Genomic DNA, 27,353 nt, shown 5'->3' on the forward strand with positions numbered 1-27,353 from the left:
TCATTGTTAGTTCCTTATCCGAATGGGCTCTCTCTGTTCAAAATCCGCATGTATCACTCTCATTAAATAGATTTGTAATATCAGTTACAAAGAAATAATTCCAGCATGATCTCTTATGGAGCAAAAAAAATAATCTGACTTTTCATTCAGTGCAGTAAAGCAAACTTTGCCAGGTTAGTCTTTCTTCCTCCAATAATCCTAAGAACGAAGCCGAATAGATTTTATACATACATACATTCCTTGACTGGAAACGCGTTTTGTCATCTGAGGAATATTGACCCTCGTACGGTTTCCGTCACGGTGCGCAGGCGTATCAGGCTCCTTCCTTTCGGTAGTAATGGCTGCCCCCACAGGGACCTTGCCTCTGTTGCTTCAATGGCGAGGATTGATTTTATCCCGCCTGGATGTGGCAAAGAGGCGAGTCGGTGCGATTCGATTCAGCTCCGCGGAAGCCGCTGCGGTATCCCTGGGAGAGCCGCAGGCTGCTGGCGGCATGGCGCCGACGAAGGGTAAAACGGGAGTCTTTTATTTTTCAGAAGGTAGACTGGAATCGGCTAGGGAAGAGATGAACTCCTTTCGTTAGGCCTTGCCTCGAGATCGGCTGGTGTAGATTTTCGAAATAGCGTGCGTAGGGGAGGAATGCCGTTACTCTTTACGGTCCGTAGGTTTTACCTACGAAGAATGGCACTATGCAAAAAATTAGAGGGGCCTATCCGAGAGGGTGGCATTGGAGAAAGCGGCTCGGGAGACAGGAGGGCCTCGAGGAGATGCCTAGGCTGTATGTAGGAGGAGATATATGGAGCATTTTGCTTTCATGACAACCTCGTCAACTGTGCCTTATTTGAATAGACAACGAACGAACCGTAAGAGTTAAAATATTGGATTGAAACCTAGCAGCATAGCGAAAGAGAGTTGAAATAATCCCGAAGGTGCTTTTTCAAAATGAAACTGGACTCTTTGTTTTTCCTTCCATGTCTTCAAGGAAAAACAAAGACAGTCCAGTTGCCTTTTGAAAAAGCACCTTTGGGACAACCCTGGCCTGGATGACTGAGAATCTCCATAGACTTTAAACCAAATAAAATGCTATAAACAGAATAACTCGTCTTAAATAAAATTTAAAATATTTTTTAAAAATGTTTTTTTTTTTAAAAGAAGGATTGTTTTCCCCAAATACAAGTGTTGATATTTTAGAATCACCATAGCAGTGTACTGCAATCACATTAAGGTGTTGTTTTTTTAGCTGACAATAGTTAATATGGTGGCTACTTTATTTTTATTCTTTATTTGTATCCCACTTTTATTATTTTTATAAATAACTCATGGCGGCAAACATATCCAGCACATCATCTTCCTATTATTCATAATTAATATTAATAACCACTATTATATAGTGGTTTATTCCAGTATGAAGAATGTATTCTTTTTAGCTTCCTGGGTTTCACTAAAAAAGGTTCAGAAACACCTCTGATAATTTTCAGACCCATAAACACAAAGTCAGAGATGCCATAAAATTGGCCGACCTTCACTATAATATCCATATCAATAAAATGCAGGTAAGTCAAAATTTTCAGATGCTTCATTCTGTTACTGCATATTAGATATATTTCCATTTCAACTGCAACTGTTGACAGGACAGCTGTTTTGATGTGAGCACTTATATCTAAAGCTTTCTTTACAACCTGTTCTTTAAGCATTACCCAGAATATTGAATACAAATAGTTCTCAACAATCATTCATTTACTCACTGAAGTTATAATGTCACTGAAAAAAGTAACTTATGACATAATCATTGCAACATTCTTATGGTCATGCATCCAAATTCAGATGCCAGGCAACTGGCATGTATTTAAGATGGTTGTAATGTCTCAGGATCATGTGATCACTTTTTATGATCTTTCGCAAGCAAAGTCAATGGGGGAGACAGATTCATTTAACAACCATGTTACTAACTTAATAACTATAATGATTCACTTAACAAATGGTAAGAAAGGTCATAAAAAAGGGGTAAAACTCATTGAGCTTGCTTAGCAACAGAAAATTTGGGTTCGATTTGAGCTCAGTTGAAGACTACCTATAATAAAAAAAATCTACAATTAGATTCATAACATTTCTAAAGCCATGGGTTTTCACCGGCCTTCCTATTCTGTTCTGCGAGAGAAGCATATGATTGACCCAATAATGCAACATTCTCATATAGATTAAAATCATAATAGTCTCAAGTCTAAATTTAGCTCTGACATAATGTATACTTTGCTACAAAAATTATCATATACCCAAAGTCTGCCTGGATTCTTTCAACTGACAAAAGTATTGGTAAAACTGCATATTTCTGTGCTATAAGTCAATGTTGGAATAGTCTTAACCTTGAAAACTTTTTAAACTGGATATGCTGAGGCTGGATATTTCCAAATTACAAGCTTATTCAGTAACTAGCAACATGTTACAAATCTCAGTATGCATCTCTCTTGTTCAGTTCCCAATTTGAAGTGCACATACCTTAAAATTGGAAAATTGAAAAACACAGTTCTAGCTTCATAACCAAGAATTTGTAGGAAAAAAGGCCATCCAAGATAACATTTAATGGTCTGCATCCTTGTTATTCTGATATTATTTATATAAAATAATATATTTTTTTCCTTTTAACCAAGAATATTATTAGATTAAACATATTTCATACCAGATTATTCTCCAATCTTTCTGAAGTTCCTCCTCAAAACATTTTAATAAATAACATTAAGATCAATATTATCCATATAAATCTGTCCAAAGCCAGCCTAGGGAAACTTAAATCGTGCAGAGTGACATGGTGTCATTTGCATAATTGCTAAATTAAAAATAAAAATAAAAATACAATTTTGTTTGGAATGACCTGAGTTCTTTGATTTCCTTTTTACAACTGCTTTCTCGTGATTTTATAGTCCATATCAAATTACACTGAGATTATTTATTTTATATTAGGTAGTTTTAATTCAAAGATTCTTTTTTTAAAAAAAATTAGAGCAATGACAAAACCATACATTGACAAAATAACATGTGGGGCTTATGTCATGTTGAACTATCTCTGCATTTTTCTCCATTTTAATCTCTTTTCTTGAGGCTTGCAGTGGATATGAGTCTTGCATCAGAATCCCTCATTAGGTTTATTGATACTGATTGATGATCACTATCCTCTTGCGTCTTGTTTTTTAAACCTAGAAGAAGAATAACTTGTTCATTCTTATTTCAGTCAGTTTGGGAGAGGGCAGGCAGACTGTATATCGATTCAATTCTTTCAAAATATCTGCCCTTTTTTGAGGCTAGCCACTCATATGCTCACTTCATCTGTTCGAACTACATTCAAGTTTGGTTCCTAACCTCTGTAGTTCACATTGCCTCTTAACTCCTCCAGAAATTTGTTATGAGGTGGTAAAATGTTATTTTAGCTATTATAAATGCTAACAAACATATGTGCACCTTATCAACCCAATCTACTTCTCTTAATAAATTTGCTATGTTATCTGTGAAATATTTTATAAAGAACAAGTCAGAGAAGTCATATAAGAAGGATTCAGGATAAGTACCACCCTCGTGCTATGCTTCCCAAACCTTTTCTTCAAGTATCCAAAACTGCTTACAGGTAATCCTCAACTTAAAATCATTCTTTTAGTGACCATTCAAAGTTAAAATGGCACTGAAAAAAGTGACTTATGACTATTTTTCACACTTACAATCATTGCATCATTCTTATGGTCACATGGTCAAAATTCAGATGCCTGGCAACTAGCATGTATTTATAACGGTTGCCATGTTTCAGAGTTATGTGATCACATTTTGCGACCTTCTGACAAGCAGAGTCAATTGAGATATCAGCTTCACTTAACAACTTTGTTACTAACCTAACAACTGCAGTGATTCAATTAACAATTGTGGCAAGGAAGTTTGTAAAATGTGACAAAACCCACGTAACAAATGTCTTGCTTAGCAATGGATATTTTGGTCTTAATTGTGGTCATAAGTCAAGGACTACATGTATTCATCCATTCATTCAATTTCTGTAGCCTCCCATCTCAACCAATGACTTGAGGGCTTACAATTCCAAAACTAACAATTAAAACAATAAAACCCAAAATAAAGATATACAGAAATAAAGATAATTAACCAGTTAACAGTAATGCCAGGAACTAGAGCCTTTACTACATTTAGAGCTCCAGGCTTTTATCAAAAGTCCTTTTTACCCAATGTGGGTAAAACACTTTAAGTCAATTTAAATGTTCGCAGTGTTGTGTTTGGGTAATAGGTTCACATATTATTACCAAACAAAAACAATTTTTACTCAGCTTTGGATAATTTACCCCGTATGGGAAGTACTGATGTAGTGTCTATTTTTTGTATTTTAAAGGTTATGTCTGATGCCAGACTGCTCCCCCCAAAAAACAAAGCACCCTTTTTGATATCTCATCTAAGTTTCTTACATTAGTCTCTTGTTCTCCAAATCTAGATAGCGAAAGTGACTCCAGGAAAAAGACATTCAGTGAAATTCTTGCAGAAAGACAAGAACAAGCACAGAGGACTGTGTTAATAAATTGTCCTCCCAATTTCAATGCCAAGGCATTTCTCAAATACTTACAACATCATGGAAATATTAAGAATCATTTCTTCTATAAAAGTAAAGTAAGTATTTGAAAGGTTAGCAACTGAAATCTAAATATTTAAGGTGTGTGTATTTCAGATAGAAAAGGCCTCAATGGATGAGTTTAAGAAAATCCATTCTGCTTTGTTGTTGTTCTGGATGGGCACAGTAATTATTTTTTGACATTCTCTTTCCCCACCCGAAGGGTCTTTAAAGAAGTTAGTTAGCTAAGTATATCAATCTAATGGACATAATTGTCTGAGTTGCAGGTCAGTTTAACTGTTAAATCTTAATCCTTTAAATCAGGGATGTCAAACTCGCAACGTCATCTGACGTGTCATGACATATCACAATTTTTTTGCCATTGTCAGCGATGGGGTGGGTGCGGTTTCGCTATGATCCATCCGGCCTGCAGCCCAGCAGTTTGACACCCCTGCTTTAAATAGTTCATCTGTGTTCTCAAATTTAAGCTCTTATTCCTAATTTTTTTTCCTGTTTCTTCTCTCATATTGCTTCAGGCTATGTATGCAGTCATAGAATTTTCTGAGAAACAAAGCATAACTTCATTGCAGGATGTCATTACAATTCCAGAATTTAAGGATGAACACCCTGTTCCATTTAAATCTAGAATCCTTACCTTGATGCTGAAAAAACAATCAGACCCCGTTTCTGAACAAACCCCAATTCTTTGTCATAGACAAACCTCTATTCCAGTTGAAACGCTGGTGAAGAAACTTTGTGATGCAGAGAGTGTAAGTTCATGCTCATAGTTCTTGCGGTAATTGTTTTGCAATTTGATAGCAAATAAGCAGGCTTATTTTTGCATTGAATATGTAACTGGAAAACAGGTTGTAGCTTAATATGGCTGAGTGATCAGTATTGATCAGATAACTTGCTAAAAGTGCAAGTGTTTTTAACAGATACTATAAATGATTCATACTTGATTAATCTTGAAAAAAAATCCTTTAGCTTTCTGCAGAACTCTATATTTTTGGGCTTTCCTTGCTTGCCAAGCAAAAGCATATGGACGCTGGGTTTCTTTCTGTTGCCTCTTCCCAATACACAAGAATTCCCATCCCTGGCTTTTCTTGCAGGGAAGGGTGCCGGGATTGGACAGGATTCATACCCATTTTCACAAGGCCTCTTCAGCCTTCAAAAATTATGTGAGAACAAAGTGTGCTTTCGAGGATAGAGGTTGTCAACTGTGGGTGAATGCTGGTGTTATCACCCAAAATGTTGTGGCACGTCACCTTTAACACATGTATCATACATTTGCCATCACTGCCTTAGAAGAAAAATAATATTAAGATATTAAGTACACTAGTTAGCATGGTAAGGTAGAGGTTTATTTTTTGCTTCCATTTTTCTACCCAACAAAAAAGTGACACGGGGGCCTGGGTTCCTACATTGTACTAACCATGGTATTTTAACCATTCTTGATTAAATAAGCCACAGATGGCTGGTTTATATCCAAGCAAAGAGAACCGACTTGTACTACAAATTTATCCAGTTTCACCACTGATCCAGATAAGTATTTTCAGGAATACTTCCAGCAACCTTTGAAGTTGCATTTTGAAAAAAAAATATTATTCTTGTTGGAATTCAACTTTGCACGCACTGCCTTTCTGTACCTATACACCTTCTGATCACAAGGAGCAATAAATATTGGGATAGAGAACCTTTTATCTTCTTTCCTAGTCTAAAAGATTCACTTTGTATGTCTCAATATAACATGTCTTCTACTGATTAGTCTGATGTTTTAAGGCTTTCATTACTTCTTTCTGTCTCGGTTCTCTTTTTCTTCTGAGTAACCTATGCCAGAGGTCGCCAACCTTTTGGGCATCAGGGACCAGTTCCATGGAGAGAGGTGGGAGCGTGGTTTTGTGTGCAGCCTGCATCTTGCGGATGGGCCTTTGTTTGTTTGTGCGGCCCAGTTGCTGGCATGCTGTGGCCCGGTACTGGTCCACAGACCTGGGGTTGGGGACCCCTGACCTATGCAGTTCAAGTACCTGACTTGCATGCTCTTCTTAACATATCCTAGGCTCATAACTATAGATAGACTTAAGAAACCGTGGCTTCCAATCACCGTATTATTTCTCCATACCAAAACTAGCCTCAAAAATACTTTGTAATAAAAATTACACCCATAACTTTAGTGTTTGTCTCTCTGTGCTTTCTTTCCAGATACAAAACTATCTGCTGTACAACAGCTCTAGGAACCAATTTGAGGAAGCTTGTGCCACACAGCCAAATTAACTTGGATTGTCTTACTTCTGTAAACTTAGTATATTTCTGGTACATAATCATGTGGTGCCCTTTTCTCAGTAGCTCAGAAATTTAGCCATTTTATCTTTAAAAAAAATACATAATGTTCTTAGCAAGCAGCAGGAACAATAAAATTATAATGAAAGAACAATGCCAGCAGGATGCCAAAGCAGTGTATCTGAAAAAAAAATATATCTGCAACTAAAAATTATTTGCTGCATTTTTAAAATTGTTGCTCTTAATAGAATCAACAGCCGTTTCTCTTAATGCAGACTTGAGGATTATTTCCCTGGAGACTTGTCTATATAGGGGTTGTATCATCTGTTAATGTTTTTATTCTTCTAAGGTTCTTTAAGGGTACATTCTGAAAAGGTTAAACCTGATGCTGTTTCTTACAAGAATATGATTGTAAAAGATTAGGCTATGTCCTTGAGTGTCCGATACTTAAAATCTGAGATGTTTCCTCTTTTTATTATTGTTGTTGCTATTCAGGTGAGCGACCAGTTGTACCTGCTCACAAATGAATGTCAGTTGACCGAAGAAAATACCAAGCTCCGGTTTTTAGCCTGTTCCTTGATTCAAGACATCGCAAGGGCTTATTTCCCAGACTGTATTGTGAAGCCCTTTGGTTCTTCTGTGAATACCTTTGGCAAACTTGGATGTGACCTAGACATGTTCCTGGAACTGAACAAAGTTGGGAAAAATACTGTCAAAAGGGTAAAATATTTCTCAAATGGTATCGTAAAATGACTTGATTGTGTTGTGTTGAGATGAAAATGAGGCCATGACAATAGCATTGTCCTCTGCAGTTGGTCTAATTTCCTGATTGATTTCCAGATTCATTTCCCATTGTTCTTAGCTTTTTTTTTTAGGCTTTTACCTTCTGAATAGGCTAAATATTATTCTTAATACATTTGAAATAGTTGTGGTCCTATATTTTAAAAGAAGCGGCTGCAGCAGGAAAGATAAATATTATTCTAAACTATTAGACTTCAGAACAGTGTTTTGCAAACTTGGCAACTTAAACATGGGTGGACGAATTCCCCACATGCTTCTCCAGTTTCACTAAGTAATCTCACTAAGCAGATCATTTTTATGGCAACTCCTTCCTGTGGGGTCTCTCTCAGATTTCTGGCAAAAAAATGAAGCTCTTGACTTTTTCCTATCATTTTTCGTTATTTTTTTTTTCATTGACTCTCCTCATTGGAAAAGGATCTTTGAAATATATCTATTGTATTTTTAATGGTTTTAAAAAATTTATGTAACTATTTTTATTTATTTATATTTTTAATCATATTTATAGCTTTGTTTTTATAGTACTTTGAGTGCTTTTAAGCCTTAAGGCTCAAGCATGAGCTGAACAGTAAGAAACTTGGCCTGGGAAAACCTGAAGTTTCCCCCTTGATTTTTCTACAGTCAGCCTTGAAACTTTACTGCATTAGTCAACAAAGGCATATTTCACAACAGGAGGAAGCTGTGCCTTCCTTTGTGCTTATGCACTTTCTGCTGCGGCTTTTGTTCCATGGCTATACGAAAATGTAAACCCAAGGCATAAAATAGTGCTTTGTGTTCATGGTCTTTGCATGCAGGAAATGAACGAGGCATTGCAACTGCTTCTTAGAGCAGTTCTACTAAGATCCCTGCCTCCTTTCTGGGCTTATTCATCAATACTGATTGATTGAGCCTTCAAAACAGCATTGACTGCCTGGATTACAGTAGTCCCTGCAGGTTTCTTGGCAAGGGTTTTTCCAGAAGTGTTTGACCTTGCCTGCTTCTTAGAGTTGAGAGAGAATTATTGCCCAAGGTCACCTGCATGGCTTTGTGCCTAAGGCAGGACTACAGGTGGTTGTCCTCAACTTATAACCATTCATTTAGTGACTGTTAAAGTTACAGCCATGCTGAAAAACAGTGACTTATCAGTCCTTGCTCTTAAAACTGTTGCAGTATCTCCATTACCAAAATTCAGTTGTTATGTAATTACGGTGGTTGCACCATTTGGGGGCAACGTGATCACCATTTGCGACTTTCCTAACTGACATCCAACAGTCAGAGTCACCAGGGAAAGCCAGATTCATTCAACAACCATGCAATTTGATGTTTGTCTGATGTTTGATGTCTGATGTTTCAGTTAATGAACAAAGCAAAAAAAGTAAAATTGGGCACAACTCATTTAACAACTGCCTTGCTTAGTAACAAACATTGCAGTCCCAGTTGTGGTTATAAATCAAGGATACTTCTGGCTGTACAAGATGTCAAAATTCTAAGTGCTTTATAGCTGCATTGATACATCTTGAGTTTGCAAGTAAAGGCTTGGAGATTATAGAAATCCTATCTTGAGAATTCAGTCTGTTTTTACCCTGCCTCTCTCATCACCATCCTCTCAAAAACTCTTCAGTTGTCAACTGGTTAAAACAAAATGTGTCTGTGTTGCTCTTTCTGCTATAATTGGCAATGGATAGCACATGAATTTAAATCTTTGCTGTTAGTATGTTTTTTTCCTATAGTGCTGCTTAAATGCATAGTATTTTATAAAGAACAGATTTGATAGGTCTCTGGCCCCATGTGCTTAAGTGTATCTCTGAAGTTAATGCACGCGTTCTCTTAAATTTGGTTATTGGTACTTAAATGGAAAAAGGGGCTTATTCTAGGGATTTTTTTAAATGGCAAGAAACACTCTGTTTCTCCCTTTGTAAATAGGTTACAAAATCACTTGTAACTACTATTATCTAATTACATATTAGGAATGTGAATAGAAATTGAAATGTTTATATGCAAATGAAACTGTAGTGTAATTCTCCAGTGTCAAAAAAGGCTGCAGACTCTATGGTTCTCCAGATGTAGAACTATACCTCCCATCATTTCTGCTGGCTGGGGCTGCTGTGACTTACAGTTTAACACAGTGTGTTTTTGAAACTTAGCAGCTTTAAGGTATGTAGGCTTCACATACTTCACTCTGGCTGGCTGGAGAATGCTGGGAGCTGAAGTCCACGTATCTTAAAGTTGTCAAGATTAGCAGCATCAATAAAATCAAATTCCCCAACTGTGATATTCTGGTTGTTGTGGCATCTGTGGATCCTTCTCCAATCATGAGCACACTGCATTACAAAAAGGCAGATTCTGATTGAATTTGGAGTGTAAAATGGGTCATCAGGGTAACCATTGCCCAAAGAAGTAGTGAATTTGTTTTCTGTGTTGTACCAAAGCAGAGACCTGCAGTCATTTACTTTGGATTTTTGCTGAGCAGGGAGATGGACTCAGTAGGCTAAATGAGGCCTTCTGAGTTTAAATTTCCAGAATTCGAGATGTTAGATTCTCAAGTAACTTGTATGCACAGGTAGTCCTTGACAGCAGTTCATTTAGCGACCAGTCAAAGTTACAACAGCACTGAAAAAAGTGACTTACGACTCTTTTTCACAGTTACAACCTTTGCAGCATCCCCATGCGTCACGCTCTCAAAATTCAGATGCCTGGCAAATGACACATATTTATGACAGTTGCTGTGTCCCAGGGTCACATGACCACCTTGTGCGTCCTCCTGACAAATAAACTCAATGGGGAAGACAGATTCACTTAACAACTGTGTTACTTTTAACAACTGCAGTGATTCACTTAACAACTGTGGCAAGAAGGGTTGTAAAATGGGGCAAAACTCATCTAACAAATTTTTCACTTAGCAACAGAAATGTTGGGCTCAATTGTGGTCATATGTTGAGGACCCTGGTGTGAGCTCAGCCCTGATCTCAAAGGAATTGAGTTCAGCACATCTGGAGGGCACATCTGGAGTGCACTAAATTGAAGAGAGAGCTGATGTGGATCAATATTCTCTCTCTGAGCCAGAAGTCTTGTATCGTTTGAGAAGTTTAATATATATTCACATTAGAGAAGGTATAAGAATTTAAGAAGCTCAGAGATGTGCACAGAATAGCAAATCAAGAAGGCTTTAGTTGCTATGTAACTTGAATTTGTATGCCAGGAAAAATGGCCATTATCTGAAAACATTTGTTTTTATTATGGTTAACTGTATGCTGCCTTTTGCCTAATGTGGAAAGTCTCTCGTTAATTTCCAGTGCTGCCTCTCCTTGTGTCAGCTTTCCCTAATTTGTGAATTAATTCTTTGTGTGGTTTTCTTTTGTGTTAGAAAACAAGCTCCTTTAACATAATTTACCAAATGAAGAAAGCTCCTTCTGAAAGAATAGCATCCCAAAGGATCCTTAATGTGCTTGGTGAATTTCTTGATAGTTTTGGGCCAGGTTGTGAGGGTGTCCAGAAGATACTCAACGCTCGTTGTCCATTGGTGAGATTTTCCCATCAGCCTTCTGGGCTTCAGTGTGATTTGACACTAAACAACCGGTGAGCATTTTGACAAGGTTTTAAAATTACATTTTCCCTTTTGCTATTGTTACTGCTTAGTTTTAAAGTCTATCTTTCCTCCAGGGAGAGTATATTTTTTACTCACAACAGCAGCTGGTCATGATCAATTGGTTGGGTTAAGGAGAGATGCCACAGCTACCCTCTCAGCTTCCATACCTAATGGTGGACATAAACCTGTGTTTCCCGTTTCCTAATACATCCCCCTAACCCGGGGGTAGGCAACCTTGGCTCTTTTATGACTCGTGGACTTCAACTCCCAGAATTCCTGAGCCAGCCATGGTGGCTCAGGAATTCTGGGAGTTGAAGTCCACGAGTCATAAAAGAGCCAAGGTTGCCTACCCCTGAGGCCTCACCACCTTGATAAGGGCCCTTGCCTGACAAAAGCCAAAATGGCTACCAGAATCATGTGATCAAACCCTCACTCTTTATGTAGGTATCACAGCTTACATAAAGGCGGAATTTCTGTCACATGATTGTGAATAACATCGTGACTTTTCTGACATTCCCCCTCTCCCAGAAGTAACCCCTGGCAAGTACAATTCATCTGGAGTGCTTTAGGATGAAAGTGGTGAACTAACAGTAAACGTAATGGCTGAGTTGAACCCAGGTTTCACCACCTGAGGATTGTATGTCTCACATGGTCCTTGTTCTAGAAATAGCCACACAGTTCGGGATTCAGGATTTAATTCTTTGTTACTTATTTTATAAATGGTTAAGATAAAACATGGATTTTTGTCTAGACTTGGATTATTCAGAAAGAATATTTTCTTAGAATGGCCATTAGGAGGAAGCAGATCTCTTTGGAATAACTGATTCATTTTCTCTTTGAATTTTTTTTCATTCTATTAATGACTGATCGTGAATTGCCAAGAGAGAAAAAGAGAAGTAGTCTCATTCTGTTGAATGTCTTGGCTAAGACATTCAGTGTCATGTCTTAGCTAAGGATTCATGGGCCTTGTTATATCATTGCTCTTTGCATGTATCATGACGTTCCTTTGTTCCCAGCGAAATCAAGTCCTTTCATTCTCACTCAAGAATTCTGTTCCTTTTTTTTTTTTACTCCTGTTTTGAAACTAACTAACTAAACTAAACTTTCCCCGATGAAACGGAAAGAAAGCAACATCATTTGTCACTTACAATGTCCCATTGCAACCTGTTTGTGAAAGATAATTCTGTATTGTCAAATTATGTTCAAAATATATAAGCAACCTTATAAAAGCCACTTCCTTCTCCTAATATGGGGCCCATCAGCTTTAGCACATAATACCATTATGTTGTGGTGTGGTTTTTCAGCCCAAAGTTAGTAAGGATTCTGGTTTTGGCTCATTTGAGGACACTTATTAATTCTGGTTAACAGACTGCTTAAGACGTCACTGTTGCCTGTTGAACTGGCTCACCAGGCTCATATGTCCGGGATTCCTGAGCTGTCTTAAGCTCATTATTATTACTGCTATCCAGAAAAAACAATCTTGTTTTTAAAATATGTTGGCAATTTTAAACAGTTTGTTGAAAAAATAGAAGACTAAAAACTTGCCTGCCACCAAATAGAAAACGTAGTCCTAACATAGGGCAATAAATAATTATGTGTTAAAATGCAATATGCAATCTAAATTATTTTTCAAACAAAGCAACTTTTAAGACGTGTGGGCTTCGTCTCTTAAAATTCCCCAGCCGCTAAATTTGATTGTTAAAGTCCACACACCTTAAAAAGTTGCCAAGTTTGAGAAACATTGATCTAAATAGAATGTTCCAAATGTTCTTTTCAAATCAAATATACATTATCACGTACGTTTAAACTGGTAACTTGTGCAACATATTCTTACTCTTTGTATAATGTGTTCTCAATTTACTGTGCTTTCAAGTTTTCTTCTTAGAAATGGCTTTCCTTGTTAGGGTTCCATTTTCGTATGCACTTACATTAGCTGTTGTGTGAAAGCTAAAATATTAATGTAGAAGAGAATCTCTGTAGTTCAGGGTTGAACTGTGGAGTCCTTGATGCTCTCTGAGCTTGGTTGTTTTCTTGCATATGTTTCATTATTTAACTAGGTATACTGATAATGTTACCTAACCAGGTAATGAAACATTTGCAAGCAAACAACCAAGCTTAGAGAGAACCAAGGACTCACACTCAAAATATTGTTAGCTTTTAATAAAGTTACTACAGTATATTAGCACTGCTGCTGTAATTTCTCCTTCCATTTTTGATCATTTTATGTTCTGACAGAATTGCCTTGAAAAGTTCAGAACTCCTTTATGTCTACGGCAGCCTTGACCCACGTGTGAGAGCTCTAGCATTCAGCATACGATACTGGGCATGGAACCATGGGCTTACAAGTAGCATCCCTGGTGCTTGGATTACCAATTTCTCTCTAACCATGATGGTCTTGTTTTTCCTACAACAAAGGCAGCCACCCATTGTTCCCACCTTGGATCAGCTGAAGAAACTGGCTGGTAAAAGAATGATTTATTTACTTTTTGTTGGAGAATTACTGGTCATGAAATGTTCCTTTCCTTAGCTCAGTGTTTCTCAACCTCAACAACTTTAAGACAAACGAACTTCAACTCCCAGAATTCCCCAGTCAGCAGTTCTGAGTTCCATAATTTTGTATAACCCTTCACAGAAATGCTAACTTGTTTGTCGAAGCTGAATTAATGAAACTTGTAAAATTACTTCTTTATTCAGATACAGAAGACAAGGAAATAATTGAAGGGTTTGACTGTACATTTGTTAGCAACTTGAATAAAATAACTCCAACAAGCAACACAGAAACATTAGGTAAGGAGAGACATTTTCAATATTCCCACCAATTAATTGAGAACCCTACTTTGGTTTTTTCCTTCCTTCTAACTTCACTTCTTTTTCATGTTTCAGATGTACTAATTGGAGACTTCTTTGAATTCTATGGAAACTTTGCCTTCAATAAAAATTCACTAAACATCCGAAAGGTAACTGCATTAAGTAATTTTGTAGAGCAGGGGTCTCCAACCTTCTTGGGTTGGCGGACCGGTGGGAGAGGGTGGGGCAGGCGCCTTACGTGCATATGCACAAATGTGAATGTGGCAACACATGCACACGCATGTACAAACAGGCTGTGATCATGCGCACCACGCAAACGGCTGTGAGCACGTGCGCAAGGATTGTGCTGCAGCCCACACTGATGCTGCCCCAGTGCGAAGCTCGCACCGTTGCCCCTGTGCAAGGATTGTGCTGCAGCCCACCTGCCACCACCCATACAAGGTTTGTGGCAATGTTGCCACCTGTTTGTAGCGCCACTGACCACCTGCCACTTGCAGTGCTGCCACCCCTGCGCAAGGTTCATGACAACAATGACGCCTATGCGACACGTGGCGCTGCCATCGGCTGCACAACACTCACGTCAATGGTGGAATGAGGGGGGGGTGAGCACGTGCACACACCTGTGCACTGGCCAGCTACTCATGCGGCCCAGCAGCCAAGAGGACGCGGCCCAATAGTGTTGTAGAGAAGCCTTTGGCATCTCTTGAAAAACAACATCTTGTCATTAAAAGCAGGATGAAAAGCTGTGATACTGAGCAAAGCACCACTTTGTGCTGATAATTGAGACTTTCTAACTGATTATTCCATCCATCCCTCCTCCAAAGCTCTTTTAGAGGCAGGAGAGCACCATCTCAAAATTTGAAATGTATCTACTGTCTAGAAAGACTGGAGACCTCTGGTTAAATGTTCGTTCGCAGAGCACTACGGTAGCTAATTAGACCACTTGAAAATGGGTTGCTGAGGGAACTGAACTGCAAACCATTTGGCAAGTGGAAAAATTGTTCCATTAGAAAGCAGTTGCTAAAGGGTGGATGATCAGGTTTGCCTTCTGATCATCGCTGGCTGTTCCTGCTAATGTTTTGGATCGACAGTCTGGTGTAAATGAAAGCCATAAGGGGAAGAGAAATAAGAGGACAGAATAAAACAAAGAGCAGTGTTTATTTATTTGTTCATTGTTTTATTAGATTTGTATCCTGCTTTCGTTTTATAGACCCAAAGTCCCACAACAACAATTCTGTGAGATGGGTCAGGCTGAGAAAGAGTGACTGTCCCCAAAATCATTCAGCTAGTGTTCATGCCTAAGGGAGGACCAGAATTAATCATCTCTCAGCATCCAGCACCACAACCTATTCAGTATAACAAACTGTTGCCCTTGAACTCTTTTTTTTTAAGGGACTGGATGGTGTAAGATTGCATATACTGCAGTTCAGCAGTAAGCCACCAGAGGCGCACTTACTAAAGGAAGAAAATGAATTCAGTCCCAAAAGATATTACTACAAATAGTCCTTGATTTACAATCATTTGTTTAACAACATTTTAAAGTTATAATGGCACTGAAAAAATGACTTAAGACCTCGCACTTGGGCTCTTGCAGCATCACAGTGGTTAGGTCACATGATCAAAACTCAGGTGCTAGGCAAGCAATATTTAATGCAAGGTACAGCATCCCAAGTTCACATGATTTCCATTTGTGACTTTCTTAGATGGCTTCCAATAAGCAAAATCAGTGGGGGAAGCTGAATTCCCTTAATGATCATGCGATTTACCTAATAACTGCAGTCATTTGCTTAACAACCAGACCAAAAAAGATCATAAAATCCAGCACAATAACAATCTTCTTGCTTATCAATGGAAATTGTGGTTATACATTGAAGACTAACCTGTACTACTAGCTGCTTTAGTGTCCTTGCAAAGCCAAGGTGTTTCCTCCCTCTATAGTAACTCAGTTCATTCCTTTTATTTGTTGTCTCCCAAAACAACATAAATTTGCTTCTATGCTTTGTAGAATATCACTTTTGTATGTTGTACAGTCCTTCACATACAAGAAAGATTGTTGAAAGATTGTTCAAAGAGCAAGACAAAGTTCAAATACCTAAGGATTTTTGCTTTTTTTTTCTTTTCAAAATCTGCAGGGGAAAGAGCAGAACAAGCCGGAAGCCTCTGCCCTCCATATACAGAATCCCTTTGAAGAGAATCTTAACATTAGCAAGAATGTAAATGCAGCCCAGCTTCAGCGATTTGTTAGCCTGGCCAGGGACGGTGCCTGGATTTTACAGCAGGTGGAGAAACGTCCTTCAGACAACTCCAAGCCTTGGGGCTTGGCTGCCCTTCTACAAGCATCTGAAGCAGGACGTGTCAGCAAAGGCTTCAAACGACTGAGTGTGTTAAACAGTGACAGAGTGAAAGACTTGCTGAACTCCTTAAAGATGTAGGCCAAAGCCCAGAAAAGGCTCAGAAGCTGCTACAGGACCCTCCAGATTCACTCTTGAAGAGCCCAGCTTCTTCCTGGGCTAAAATGGAAGGGATGTGCTGCAGTTGGACTGGTCAGGATATATTTCTTGTTGGGCCCTTTGGTAAATTCTCCATTCACCCTTTACTCATCGTGTTTGATACGGGCCAGGAAAGAAGAACACACTACTGGACATGGGGAAAAAGATTCTAGGGGACTCTGAATTGGTTAACTAAGAAGAAATTATTTAAAAGTGTCCTCATGGAAAATCAGATTCGCCAACATACTGATGTGCTGCAGCCATTTTTATTGGAAGTACTTGCATTTATTTCTGCAAACTATTTTTCATAGCCATAATGGAGAAATAAAATAAGCAAAGCAAAGTGATTGAGCTCTTATTGTGAGGCATCTTAATTACTAAAAAACTGTCTGAGGAGTGATAATTATCTGGTTATACAGTAAGGACTAATTACAAATGGCATTTCCATGCTGTAGAGAAAAATGCCTTTTTTAAAAAATAGAGTACACTTATATTTTGGATCACACTGAACCTTTGTTTTCAAAATCAACTTTAATTATATTTCCAGATAAGAGAAGAAGTTGAAATAAGCTGCAGCCTCGCTTCTTGATACCTCCTGGAATTTTATTAGTCTAATTCAGGGCCTTCCATGCAGGCTATGACCAGCCTTCTTGTGAGTCTGAAACGTTTTAAAGTCAGAGTCATTTGGGGATTCTGTACTTCTGTGGGAGTTTAAAGCCTAATATGGGTCTACAGCTCCTGTCAAGGGAAAAAAAAATCTCCCTTTTGATTTCGGGGGTGGGGGGGGAGAAAGGCAAACCACACATGTACCCCCAGTTTTGCACTTAATGGGCAAAAAGGATTTGTTTTTATATATTTTTGTATTTTGGGTTTCATCTTTAGGTATGCAGTTGCTGCACTTGATACAAAGGGATTGTTGCCATTGGATTTCTGAATGCTTCTGTCTGTCTGTTACTATCGCCATCTCTCCTCTCCCCTCCCCTCTCCTCTTCTATTCTCTTTTCTCTTCTCTTTATCAGTAGCTTTGCAACCATCTTGGCATAGAGCTGTAAAGGGGTGGGGCAAGTAAGTATTTTTGCTTACCTGAAATAAAAAGATAGCAGATGGCCTTCCAAATTTTGATAGGCTGTTGTTTAATAAGTTATGAAAAATCTTTAGTATAAAGCAATATGTGCACGTATGTTTTTGTATTGCTTTAAATGTTTTTAAGATTTATAAACCGTAAACATTTTAAAACAATACAAAAACAGCACACAAGTATAAAACAGTTTCCTGAATTAAAATTTGATCTTCAACCAAAGAGTGCCTCTGAACTTTAGCTAATATTTGTCTATTCCTTACATCTATTGCTATTTTTAGTCCATTGTATATCACAACAGAGAATTATGTCTTTCGTTGATTTTGGTTTCATCTCAATTGTTTTTGGCTAGTCCTGAACTTATAGGCAATTTCATGGGATGATTTTGATTACAGTTGTGAAGGGAAAAAAATTCTGATGAACCTACTTCCTGCTTGGGTAAGCCATTCTGGTAAGTCAAGTGTAAGGTGGGACTGTAGGATCATACAAGTTTTAAATCAGTGTTTTTAAAACTTGGGCTATTTAAGATGTCTGGACTTCAATTCCCAGCCACAGTTCCCATGCTAGCTGGGGAATTCTGGGAGTTGAAGTCCACTCATCTTAAAGGGTCCAAGTTTGAAAAGTACTGCTTTAAGTTAGTATGGTGGCAGAAAATAAAACACAGTCCCACCACACACTCTCGCCCTCCAGTATATGAGTCATCATTTCACTTTCACAGTACTCCGTCTACCATTAAATCTGAGCACAAGACTCCATGCACTTAAACCAGCCCTTCTCCCTGCATCTGTGTTAGAAGGATTGGCTGCTCCTAAAATTCCTGGCTAGCAAGAAGACTAGGAGCGGCAATCCCAGTGGAAGCAGAAGGTTACCAAAGCAGAAAAGATTGGCTGAAATCCTTCTCCCTGTCGCTCCGCCCCTTGCACATTGTTTTGCCATGTGTAGCTTCAGCTGAATACCTCTGCATGGCTTAGCTCCCATAGGCTCAGCTTGATCTGCAGATATAGAACAGAATCCTGCTTTACTCAAGTGATCTATTTTCCCGAGAACTATTTTAACTCTGCTGCTGTAGTAAAATCTTCAGCATTGAATAGAGGAGGAAGCTATTTTTTTCTACTATGCTTTTTAAGAGCAGCTTTCCCACCGTTTAATGCTTTGCGTAAACCCAGTGTGTCAACTGGAAAGAACAGGAACCTGCAATGGCCAGACCAGACTGTTTCATCTGGTGTGTTTCCTCAACCACAAAGAGTTAATTCGTGCTTCTTTTGGCGTTTTTGAGAATATTGTTATAACTGGGGAAAAAAGGCATTCATGAACACTGTGCATTTATATATTAATTCCAGTCGGGCTCTGGTTAATAACTTTTCATTCTATATGCAAAACTATGCAGGAAATAATCTGTGTTCAAATCACTTCTCCCTATCCTGCCTTGCAAGAGAGGAAATTGACTCCCTGTTCCGTATAACTTAAATTCTATTGTCTATATCTGTGAATTTTGATGCCACATTTAAGTAGAAGTGATACAATTTTATGCTCCAAATAACAGTCAGAGTTGCAGCCAATCTCATTGGCCAAAGCTGACTAGATTCAGAGGCACCTAAACAGTTCTGAATCTCCTGGATGGCTTCAAACCTTGCCACTTGTTCCATCTGAAATCCATAAATGTTAACGAGTGCCAGCTGTTCAGTGTGCTAGTGTTTCTTGCTTGTTATAACCCTATCATAAGCATTTGGAAGGCTTTCTTTAAATTGATGAGAAAAGGGGATTGATTTATGCTAGGTTGCTAATTCCCAAGAAAATAAAATATGTTTTCTCTTCACATATACGTGGCATAGACAGAGTTTTATAGCACTGGCTCACGTTTCAAATGTTGAAAGCTTCTGAAAATGCTCATCCTGAACTTGCCTAATTGAAATGTGGAATGATTTGCCAACTAGTATTATATTCACTTAGTGAAGTCCTATTCATCTGTGGCTATGGGAATACTTGCTTTCTGCTTGACCAATAAGAGTAGGAAAGGTTCTATCAGATGCCACCAATGGAACCCAAGATTTTTCTCTGAGAAATGACTCTGTGCTTCTTTTCTCCTTGAAACAACCTAAATGGCCATGAATATTTTTCCACCTACAAATCAGAGTCAAGCACCAAATGATGTAGAACCTCAACACAAATCCCCAAATCCCAGCAGAGCTAGGAAACAGGTTTAAGGTTGCTCACTATTTTAAACAGACCTAATGATATTTATGAATTAAGTCAATCATCTCAAATTCTTCTGGACAGTTAAGATCCCATATCCCAGCTGAATTCATGCTTCATTCTTAGCCATATTATGGCTTAATTAGCAATAGCACTTAGACTTATATACTATTTCACAGTGCTTTACAGCTCTCTCTAAGTGATTTACAGGGTCAGCCTATTGCCCCTAACAATCTGGGTCCTCATTTTACTGACCTCGGAAGGATGGATGGCTGAGTCAACCTTGAGCTGGTTAGGATCAAACTCCTAGCAGTGGGCAATACTATATTCTAAACACTGCGCCACCATGGCTCTTTAGATGTAGCTTAATGTATTGTGCAAATGCACCATTGCTGTGTATAAACCTTGGTTTATGGTTTAGCATAAGAAATACAGCAAATTGTTTAGTCAGTAAACCATTATTAGACTACTAGCTGTACCCAGCCACGCGTTGCTGTGGCTCAGTCTGGTAAAAGCGTGTGTTGCTTTTACGTCCAACAGATGGTGCTGTTTTTCAAAAAAAGCATGTTTTACCTGTCACAGGTGTGACATCTATATAATATAGGTATATAAAACCATGCGCGTATTCAAATGCAACGTTGTGTCAAAATTTCAAAGCAATCGGTGAAGAACTTTCGGAGATTTAAGATTTTGAACAAACGAACATTTACATTTTTATTTATACAGATTGTGTAAATATGTAAACTACGATATGCAGAATACATACACAAACCATTATGTAGTTAGTTATGGTTTGTATGAATTCAATAATTTCTGGTTGATTCAACAAACAAAATTGTGCATTTGGAAACAGAAATATTCTCCACGACAACTTATGGAAATCTCACATAGTCCTGACAGATAGATTGGATCTTGCTTATAAGTCAGAATGGATGTTATATTATCTGGGAAAAGATAAAATAATTGTCATCACCTATTGGCATGATCAGGTCATCCAGTTGTGCTTGTTAGCCACCAACCACCTTGGAGCCAGGGATCTATTCAGATTGTCTGTGTCACTCAGCTGATGTAGCCATTGGTTTCCAAGTGTGTTTGGACAATTTCCAGCAATCTGCCAAGAACTTCTGTGAGGTCAATGTCTGATGAACAGGTAGCAATGGGATGTAAACCGTGGCCTGAATTGGATGTTTCTCAAGTGGCTTCTTTCTGGGGTCTGATCTTGGTTTGTGACTCAGTTTACTGAGGCTCTGAACAATATGAAGGGCTCCCAAAAAGTAAAACCAACAAAATGCAAGAACGTATCTGTGTGATACAATGGACAGAGTTGGGACACCCGAATGGAATACAATAAGCTTAATTTCTACATAGGCCCAGTTTCAGTTGGAGAGCCAATTACGATTTAATCTGGTGCTGGAGGACTTTGCTACAGTAACTCAGTTCTCATCCCCGCCTGGTTGAACTACTGCAATGTGCTTTGCAGGAAATTGCAAAACAAACAAACAAACAAACAAACAAACACAGCAGCCTGCATTTCTTTGGACTAGCCTCTTGATGGAAATCAGGCATTCCCTTCTTTGTGGGCCTTGAAAATGGACCTTCATCACTTGGGAATGTGGGTCTAAAGAGCTATTTTCCCTAAACCAGTGTTTCTTAACCTTAAGGTATATGGATTTTGATTTACTTGGGAACATTCTCCTAGTTAAAGAAAAATACCAACTATTCTTTCTTCTAGTTTTGTACTCTCATTTGTTGCTATTGCTCTTACTTTTTGAGATTTAGGATGTTATCTTTTAGTCATGCCATGGATGTTTTAAAGTTTTTGTTACATTATAGACTGAGAAGCCATTAAGAGTTGTCAGGTTGTGACTGGTCCAAGCCCGCCCCCCCCTCTATCTCTATCTCAAGCTCTATCTCACTAACCATCTTGAAACTAGTTTAGTTCCAAATCCTTTTTGCCTTTCTGCTTCATATTCTTCCCAAAAGAAAAGTATGTCTGCAATTTTATCCACTCCCCTATTATAATTGTCTGGCTTGTCCAGAATAGTCAACACGGAAACATGTAGCTTCAAAACACAGATCAAAGTGGGGTTTCATCTCAGATCTTTGAAACAAACAAACAAAAAATACAGGCAGTTTTTCCTGGATTGAGTTAGTAGCCAGCCTGTTTTTCTACAGTATTGGCAAAATAAATAAAAAATCTCCAAAGCTGAGACTTGTAGTTGTATAATCAGCCTGCTTTTCTTGGCACCTTTAATTAAACATTATGAGCGAGTCTGTGCTCTGAGGCACAATTGTATTGCAAAATGTGCCTTAAAAGAGGCAATGAGAACTGTGGGATGTTAATAATGAACAGATCTTAATTTACCTGCTTGTTAGAAGGGAATTTTCCTCTTATCCAACATCACCATGAGAAAAATATAGGGTGTCTGAGAATAGGTTGGGTTTCTGTGATAATCTGATAGTTAATGGACTTGGTGTGAATTAAAGCATCTGGTGATGAAAAGTTAAAACAGACAAACAACATTCACTTTTTTCCTGACATGCTGTGCTTCGGTGTTGAGGCTTCAGGGACAAGGATTTCTTCTTGTGCAAGAGCCTTTTTAGTGGTGGCCCCAATGTGGAAATTTCCTTTGAGGCAGGCAAAAAAAAAAAAAAAGACAAAAGGGGAAGAAAACTCATTTGACTGGGCCGTTGGTTCAAAAGAGAAGTCCATTACTTTCTTTTAAAAAGTGCTCAGATTGCCTTACTTGGATTTAGATGTATCTGCATATGTTTGAACAGACAAAGTTGTTTTTTTGACTATGCTATTATTATTATTTTTTTGCTATGGGTAAAGCCTGGAAATTGCCCCAACTCCTCTGAATTTTTAAAGAGCCTAGTGATTTTTACAATAAACTAGAGCAAACGTTTTCAGCTTTGCAGACCGGGGGGAGGGGAGGGGATGGTTCACGCAAGTGACTGGCAAGGGTGCGCTCATGCATGCAGCTCCATGTACGCAAGCAGCATGTATGCGTGCCAGCTACTCACACAGATGAAGCGCATGCACACACGCTTACCTGCTGCTTGCGCAAGTGAGAGTGTGTACTTGTGGACTCGCTGACCATTTCCACGGCCCAGTTGCAAACCCCTAATGGCCACTAGTGGGCAGTGGCCCACAGACCGGAGGACCTCTGAACTAGAGACTTAAATTCTCTAAGGCATTTTAGGAAACTTTTCATGTCTTATAGATGTTTTCATAGGTTTATCACGGCTAGTTTTATTTTGTTGTTCAGCATCATTTTTTTAATCTTTGATTGCTTTTATCATTTATTGTTTAACTCTCACTTATTTTACTTCAGTGCAGTTGTGGTTAAAGAGATTATACTGATTATATTTAATTGTGAGACCTTAAAATACTAATTGGTCCAGAAACTGACTGATCTTAGCTGATTTTGAAAAAATAAGCGTGGTTGGTTACTAATTGGATGGGGAAACCACCAAGGCATGGAGACCAACAGTATGGATAGAAAAAGGGAATGGTCAACAACATCAGTGAAGTTATTGCCAAGAAAATTCTACTGAAATACCTATGAGGTCTTGATCAATTTGAAAATGACTTCTTAAAATCCTAAGTGCAAGTATCAGGATAGCAAAATATTATTTTCATATATTTGGGTTTTTTTATATCATTGTTAGATCTAACCCATCACATAATCTTCTTTCTTTTGATTGGTGCTTTAATTATAGAATGTTCTCCCACAAAGTAATGATTATAAAATTATTTGTGTTATGTCACCCTTTCCATTTTTCAATCCATGCAGACATTTTTTCCCAAATACCCTGAAAATGCTCTTTATTGAATTGCCAACATAATGACCTAAACGTACAAGTTGTCTAATAACCATGACTAGACATACTTCACACTCTAATTTTGCTATGCAATCTCTCTGTCTGTAAATCCTTTTTTTCAGTTATGAGTGACATGTCTTGTAGATAATGATTGGGTCCCTGCAACTGTACTTATGATACAAACATGTCAGAATATTTCATGTTATTTAAAAAATATTATTTTAGCCCCTTGGATATTGTAGTTGTCTTCAGAGGCTAGAAATGGCCAATACTGATTTTCAGAAAGCTTTGAAGATGATTTTTTTTAAAGATTATCTTTCTCATTGGATTTTAATTGCTTCTTGATTATAGATTTTTACAAGATTTAATATTTCAAAAATGTGGAAAATCTATCTGATCAGACTTGCTATAGAAACTTTTTTCAAGCAACTTTCTCTTTGTCCGTTCGTTCTCCAAGTATTAATGAGGAGCTATTATTATTTGGCGTAGATCACTTCGAAAAAATAGGCTAAATAAACAGTTTTTTAAAAAAAGTTTAGCATGATCTACGGTAACTATTTTTAGGTCATAAACATGTATTCTAGTCAGCTCAGCAAGAGGGTTTGTTTGTGATTTCCTAATTTATTCCCAGTTTGTTTTTATACCCCACTGAAGCTTTATAAAATGTGAGGCAAATCAGCTAAGAAGAGAAAGAAAGATTAGGGACACGAGCTAAAAATTGTCCAGGAAATCTCAAACTATCTGTGCAATGTTAATTTGTTTGTAGACTAGCTTGGCTTGTTTGGAGTTTGTTCAACAAACCATATTCAAAATAAGCTACCATTTAGCATAGTTTAAGAATTAGCACCTCAAATTCTCATCTTGTATTATTTGGATATAAAAATATCATTCCAAGAACCCAGCCAAGTTGCCCTATGCTAGAGGCAGGGCTTTTTTCCTCATAGAACGCCCAGAACGGAGTTCCGGCACCTTTTTTGGATGGAACCTTGTAGGGTAGGCAAGGTGGGTGGTATGACGTGTATGAGTTCCGGCACCTTTTTTTTTCTTTTTTTTAAAGCACTGGCTAGAGGGATTAGGTGGATATTATCTCATCAGCAGGCAACACATGGCGGGAGGGAAGCCAAGTCCGGGAAACCCACCAATCACTTTACCTAACTTGTCCCATATTAAAATAGTCAGGACCATCAGCTTGTTCTTTTGGCAAAATAAGTTTGGATAATTGGGATAACCAATTGTTTGCCTGCAAACTTTTAGTTTACGGTTTAGTTCATGAATTCTCAAACTAAAATTTCATGATCCCCCAAAAAGTTTAAATAAATTTCTATGAATTCCCCCTATTCCCCCGTTATCGGAACCGCATAGATGGTTCCATCCCAGGCGCCTGATGGACCCAGAGAGGTTCCAGACGGAGCTTGGGCCATATCCTGAGGATCTAGTTCACGACTCGGCTGAAAATCTGGCGGCGGCCTGGGAAGTGGCCGCTGCCGCAGCACTGGACCGAGTCGTGCCTTTGCGGCCTCTGACCCGGCGCAGATCTCAACTGGCTCCCTGGTTTACTGAGGAGCTGAGAGAGATGAAACGCCGGAAAAGACGCCTAGAGAGCNAGGATGCAACAAGGATCAGTCCCACCCCTTGTCTTGGAGGCTGGTAGGGTTGAAAGACAAGGTCTTGAATGTCAGACTATGTTTGTTCCTAATTAGAGCATTTAACATGCCCATAGACTGACTATGCTTGAGGCTTAGAGACCAAAAGAGCATGCTGGAGGATGAGCTAGAGAACTGGCACTGATTGCACTGGTTGAACTATGTTATGTTTGTAGTATTTGTCATGCCTGTGGGCCTGGCACTGGCCAGAGAAGCGGGCAGATTGCATTTACAATCCTGGTCCCTCTTGCTGCATCTGCAATACTATTTGCTGCCAGTATATCTTTTGGACAGTGTGAGCTTGCTGATTGCTGCCAGAAATTCTCAAGAGCTGCATTCTGGTAATTTTTTTTTTACCTGGAAAGCTTATTGGGACTGTGGAATGTCAGAGATGCCTGCAGTGGTTTGGGGGTGGTGGTAGCAGACTATTGTAGAACCCCTCTTAATGAAATCCATTTTTTTCCTCTGCTAATTCCAGAGAGGAACAAGATAACCATCTGCCAGTTAGGTGCTTCATTGTAGAATGCACATTTTCTCACTCTGTACTGATTCCTTCATCTCGGTAAGAGCCATAGGGAAAGATTCTCAAAGAACATGTGACTGATGTCTTTTATCAGTTTTTTGTTCCAGCTCCTTGATTTCAGCCTCTGTACCGAGTGAGTAGATCTTCAGAGGTTCTAACTTTCAGCGGCTGCTTCTAAATGTCAGGTCAGTCTGTAATAAGGCCTCCCTCATCTGTGATTTAATTATTGATGAGCAGGATGACCAGGAATATAATATTATGAAGACCTGGCAGGACCTGGAAGGGGAAGTGCCCTTTTTGAGATATTTCCAGCTGTGTTTCGCATTTGGAATCAGCCAAGACCCCAGGCAGGTCAAGGAGTCGAGGGATTTCAATCTGCCTTCATTGAGAGTAAGGTCTGAGGCAGCTCAGGAATCCATCAGTACCATAACACTGGTCACACACCGGATCTGGTATTTCTGTTGGAGCAGTGACTATCTGACCTAAAATTGGGGGAGCTTTTGGAGTCCCCCTACCACCGTCCACTGTACAGGCAGATTGGAATGAAGATTAGTTGCCTCCAATAACTGATAGTCACCTCCTTGTGAAGTGGGGGCAAGGGGTACAAGTGGGCCTGTTGATTATATACCTAGCTCCCTGCTATGTATCAACGGCCCTGCCTGAGTTGGCTGACGTAATAGCAGGGGTGGCAGTTGAGACCCCCAGACTTGTAGTCATGGGGGATTTCAATCTGCCATCAGCGGGCGAAACGTCGGTGGCAGCTCGGGAGTTCTTGGCTTCCATGACGGCCTTGGACTTGACCCAATTAGTTTATGCCCCCACTCACACGGGAGGACACACACTGGATCTAATTTTTGTCTCTGGCCAGTGGCAGAACGATCTGGAAATGGGGGAGGTAGTTATAGAGCCCCTGTCATGGTCAGATCATTCACTCCTTAAGATGGACTTCCGGACCGCTCCCCCCGCCGCAGGGAGTCGGAACCGCATAGATGGTTCCGTCCCAGGCGCCTGATGGACCCAGAGAGGTTCCGGATGGAGCTTGGGCCATATCCTGAGGATCTAGTTCACGACTCGGCTGAAAATCTGGCGGCGGCCTGGGAAGGGGCCGCTGCCGCAGCACTGGACCGAGTCGTGCCTTTGCGGCCTCTGACCCGGCGCAGATCTCAACTGGCTCCCTGGTTTACTGAGGAGCTGAGAGAGATGAAACGCCGGAAAAGACGCCTAGAGAGCAGTTGGAGGGCTAGCCGAACCGAATCCGATCAAGCACAGGCAAGGACGCAGGTTAGATCCTACCTAGTGGCGATGAGGGTGGCTAGGTCTAATTACTACTCCACCCTCATTGCGTCATCAGATAATCACCCGGCCACCCTCTTCAGGGTGACCCGCTCTCTCCTCCAGTTGAGGGAGGGAGGGGACCCCCTGGAGGGGAGGGCCGAGGACTTTGCTCAATATCTGTATGACAAAGTCGCTTGGATCCGAGAAGGTCTTGTCTCTGACTGGGTGGCCCCGGGGGAGGAGACGGGAGCAGGTCTTGAGACTGTTATATGGGAGGAGTTT

At 39.3% G+C, this 27,353-nt stretch overlaps 1 protein-coding gene across 2 annotated transcripts; it reads left to right on the forward strand.

Moving 5' to 3' along the window:
- Positions 1-324: 324 nt before the first annotated feature.
- On the forward strand, positions 325-17,181 carry MTPAP (mitochondrial poly(A) polymerase). Of its 2 annotated transcripts, XM_015810658.1 has the most exons (9): positions 325-509; positions 4,478-4,650; positions 5,128-5,361; positions 7,367-7,591; positions 11,013-11,224; positions 13,470-13,696; positions 13,929-14,021; positions 14,118-14,191; positions 16,175-17,181. In XM_015810658.1, exons 1-9 carry the CDS (start codon positions 338-340, stop codon positions 16,472-16,474), a joined length of 1,710 nt encoding a protein of 569 aa, XP_015666144.1. In that variant the 5' UTR covers positions 325-337; the 3' UTR covers positions 16,475-17,181. The 2 variants fall into 2 exon arrangements, with proteins under 2 accessions (XP_015666144.1, XP_015666145.1); XM_015810659.1 differs by lacking the exon at positions 4,478-4,650 and having other exon boundaries at positions 372-509; positions 16,175-17,180.
- The last annotated feature ends 10,172 nt before the right edge of the window (positions 17,182-27,353 follow it).

This window comes from Protobothrops mucrosquamatus, unplaced genomic scaffold (assembly GCF_001527695.2).
Source record: "Protobothrops mucrosquamatus isolate PMUCROS unplaced genomic scaffold, P.Mucros_1.0 scaffold13, whole genome shotgun sequence".
Lineage (NCBI taxonomy): Eukaryota > Metazoa > Chordata > Lepidosauria > Squamata > Viperidae > Protobothrops > Protobothrops mucrosquamatus.

Bases quoted from the DNA above. Each gene is read 5' to 3' on its own strand.
- MTPAP (XM_015810658.1), top strand. From the start codon at position 338: ATGGCTGCCCCCACAGGGACCTTGCCTCTGTTGCTTCAATGGCGAGGA. The intron at 14,022-14,117 runs GTAAGGAGAGAC...TTCATGTTTCAG, and splicing joins AAGCAACACAGAAACATTAG to ATGTACTAATTGGAGACTTC. The intron at 14,192-16,174 runs GTAACTGCATTA...CAAAATCTGCAG, and splicing joins ATTCACTAAACATCCGAAAG to GGGAAAGAGCAGAACAAGCC.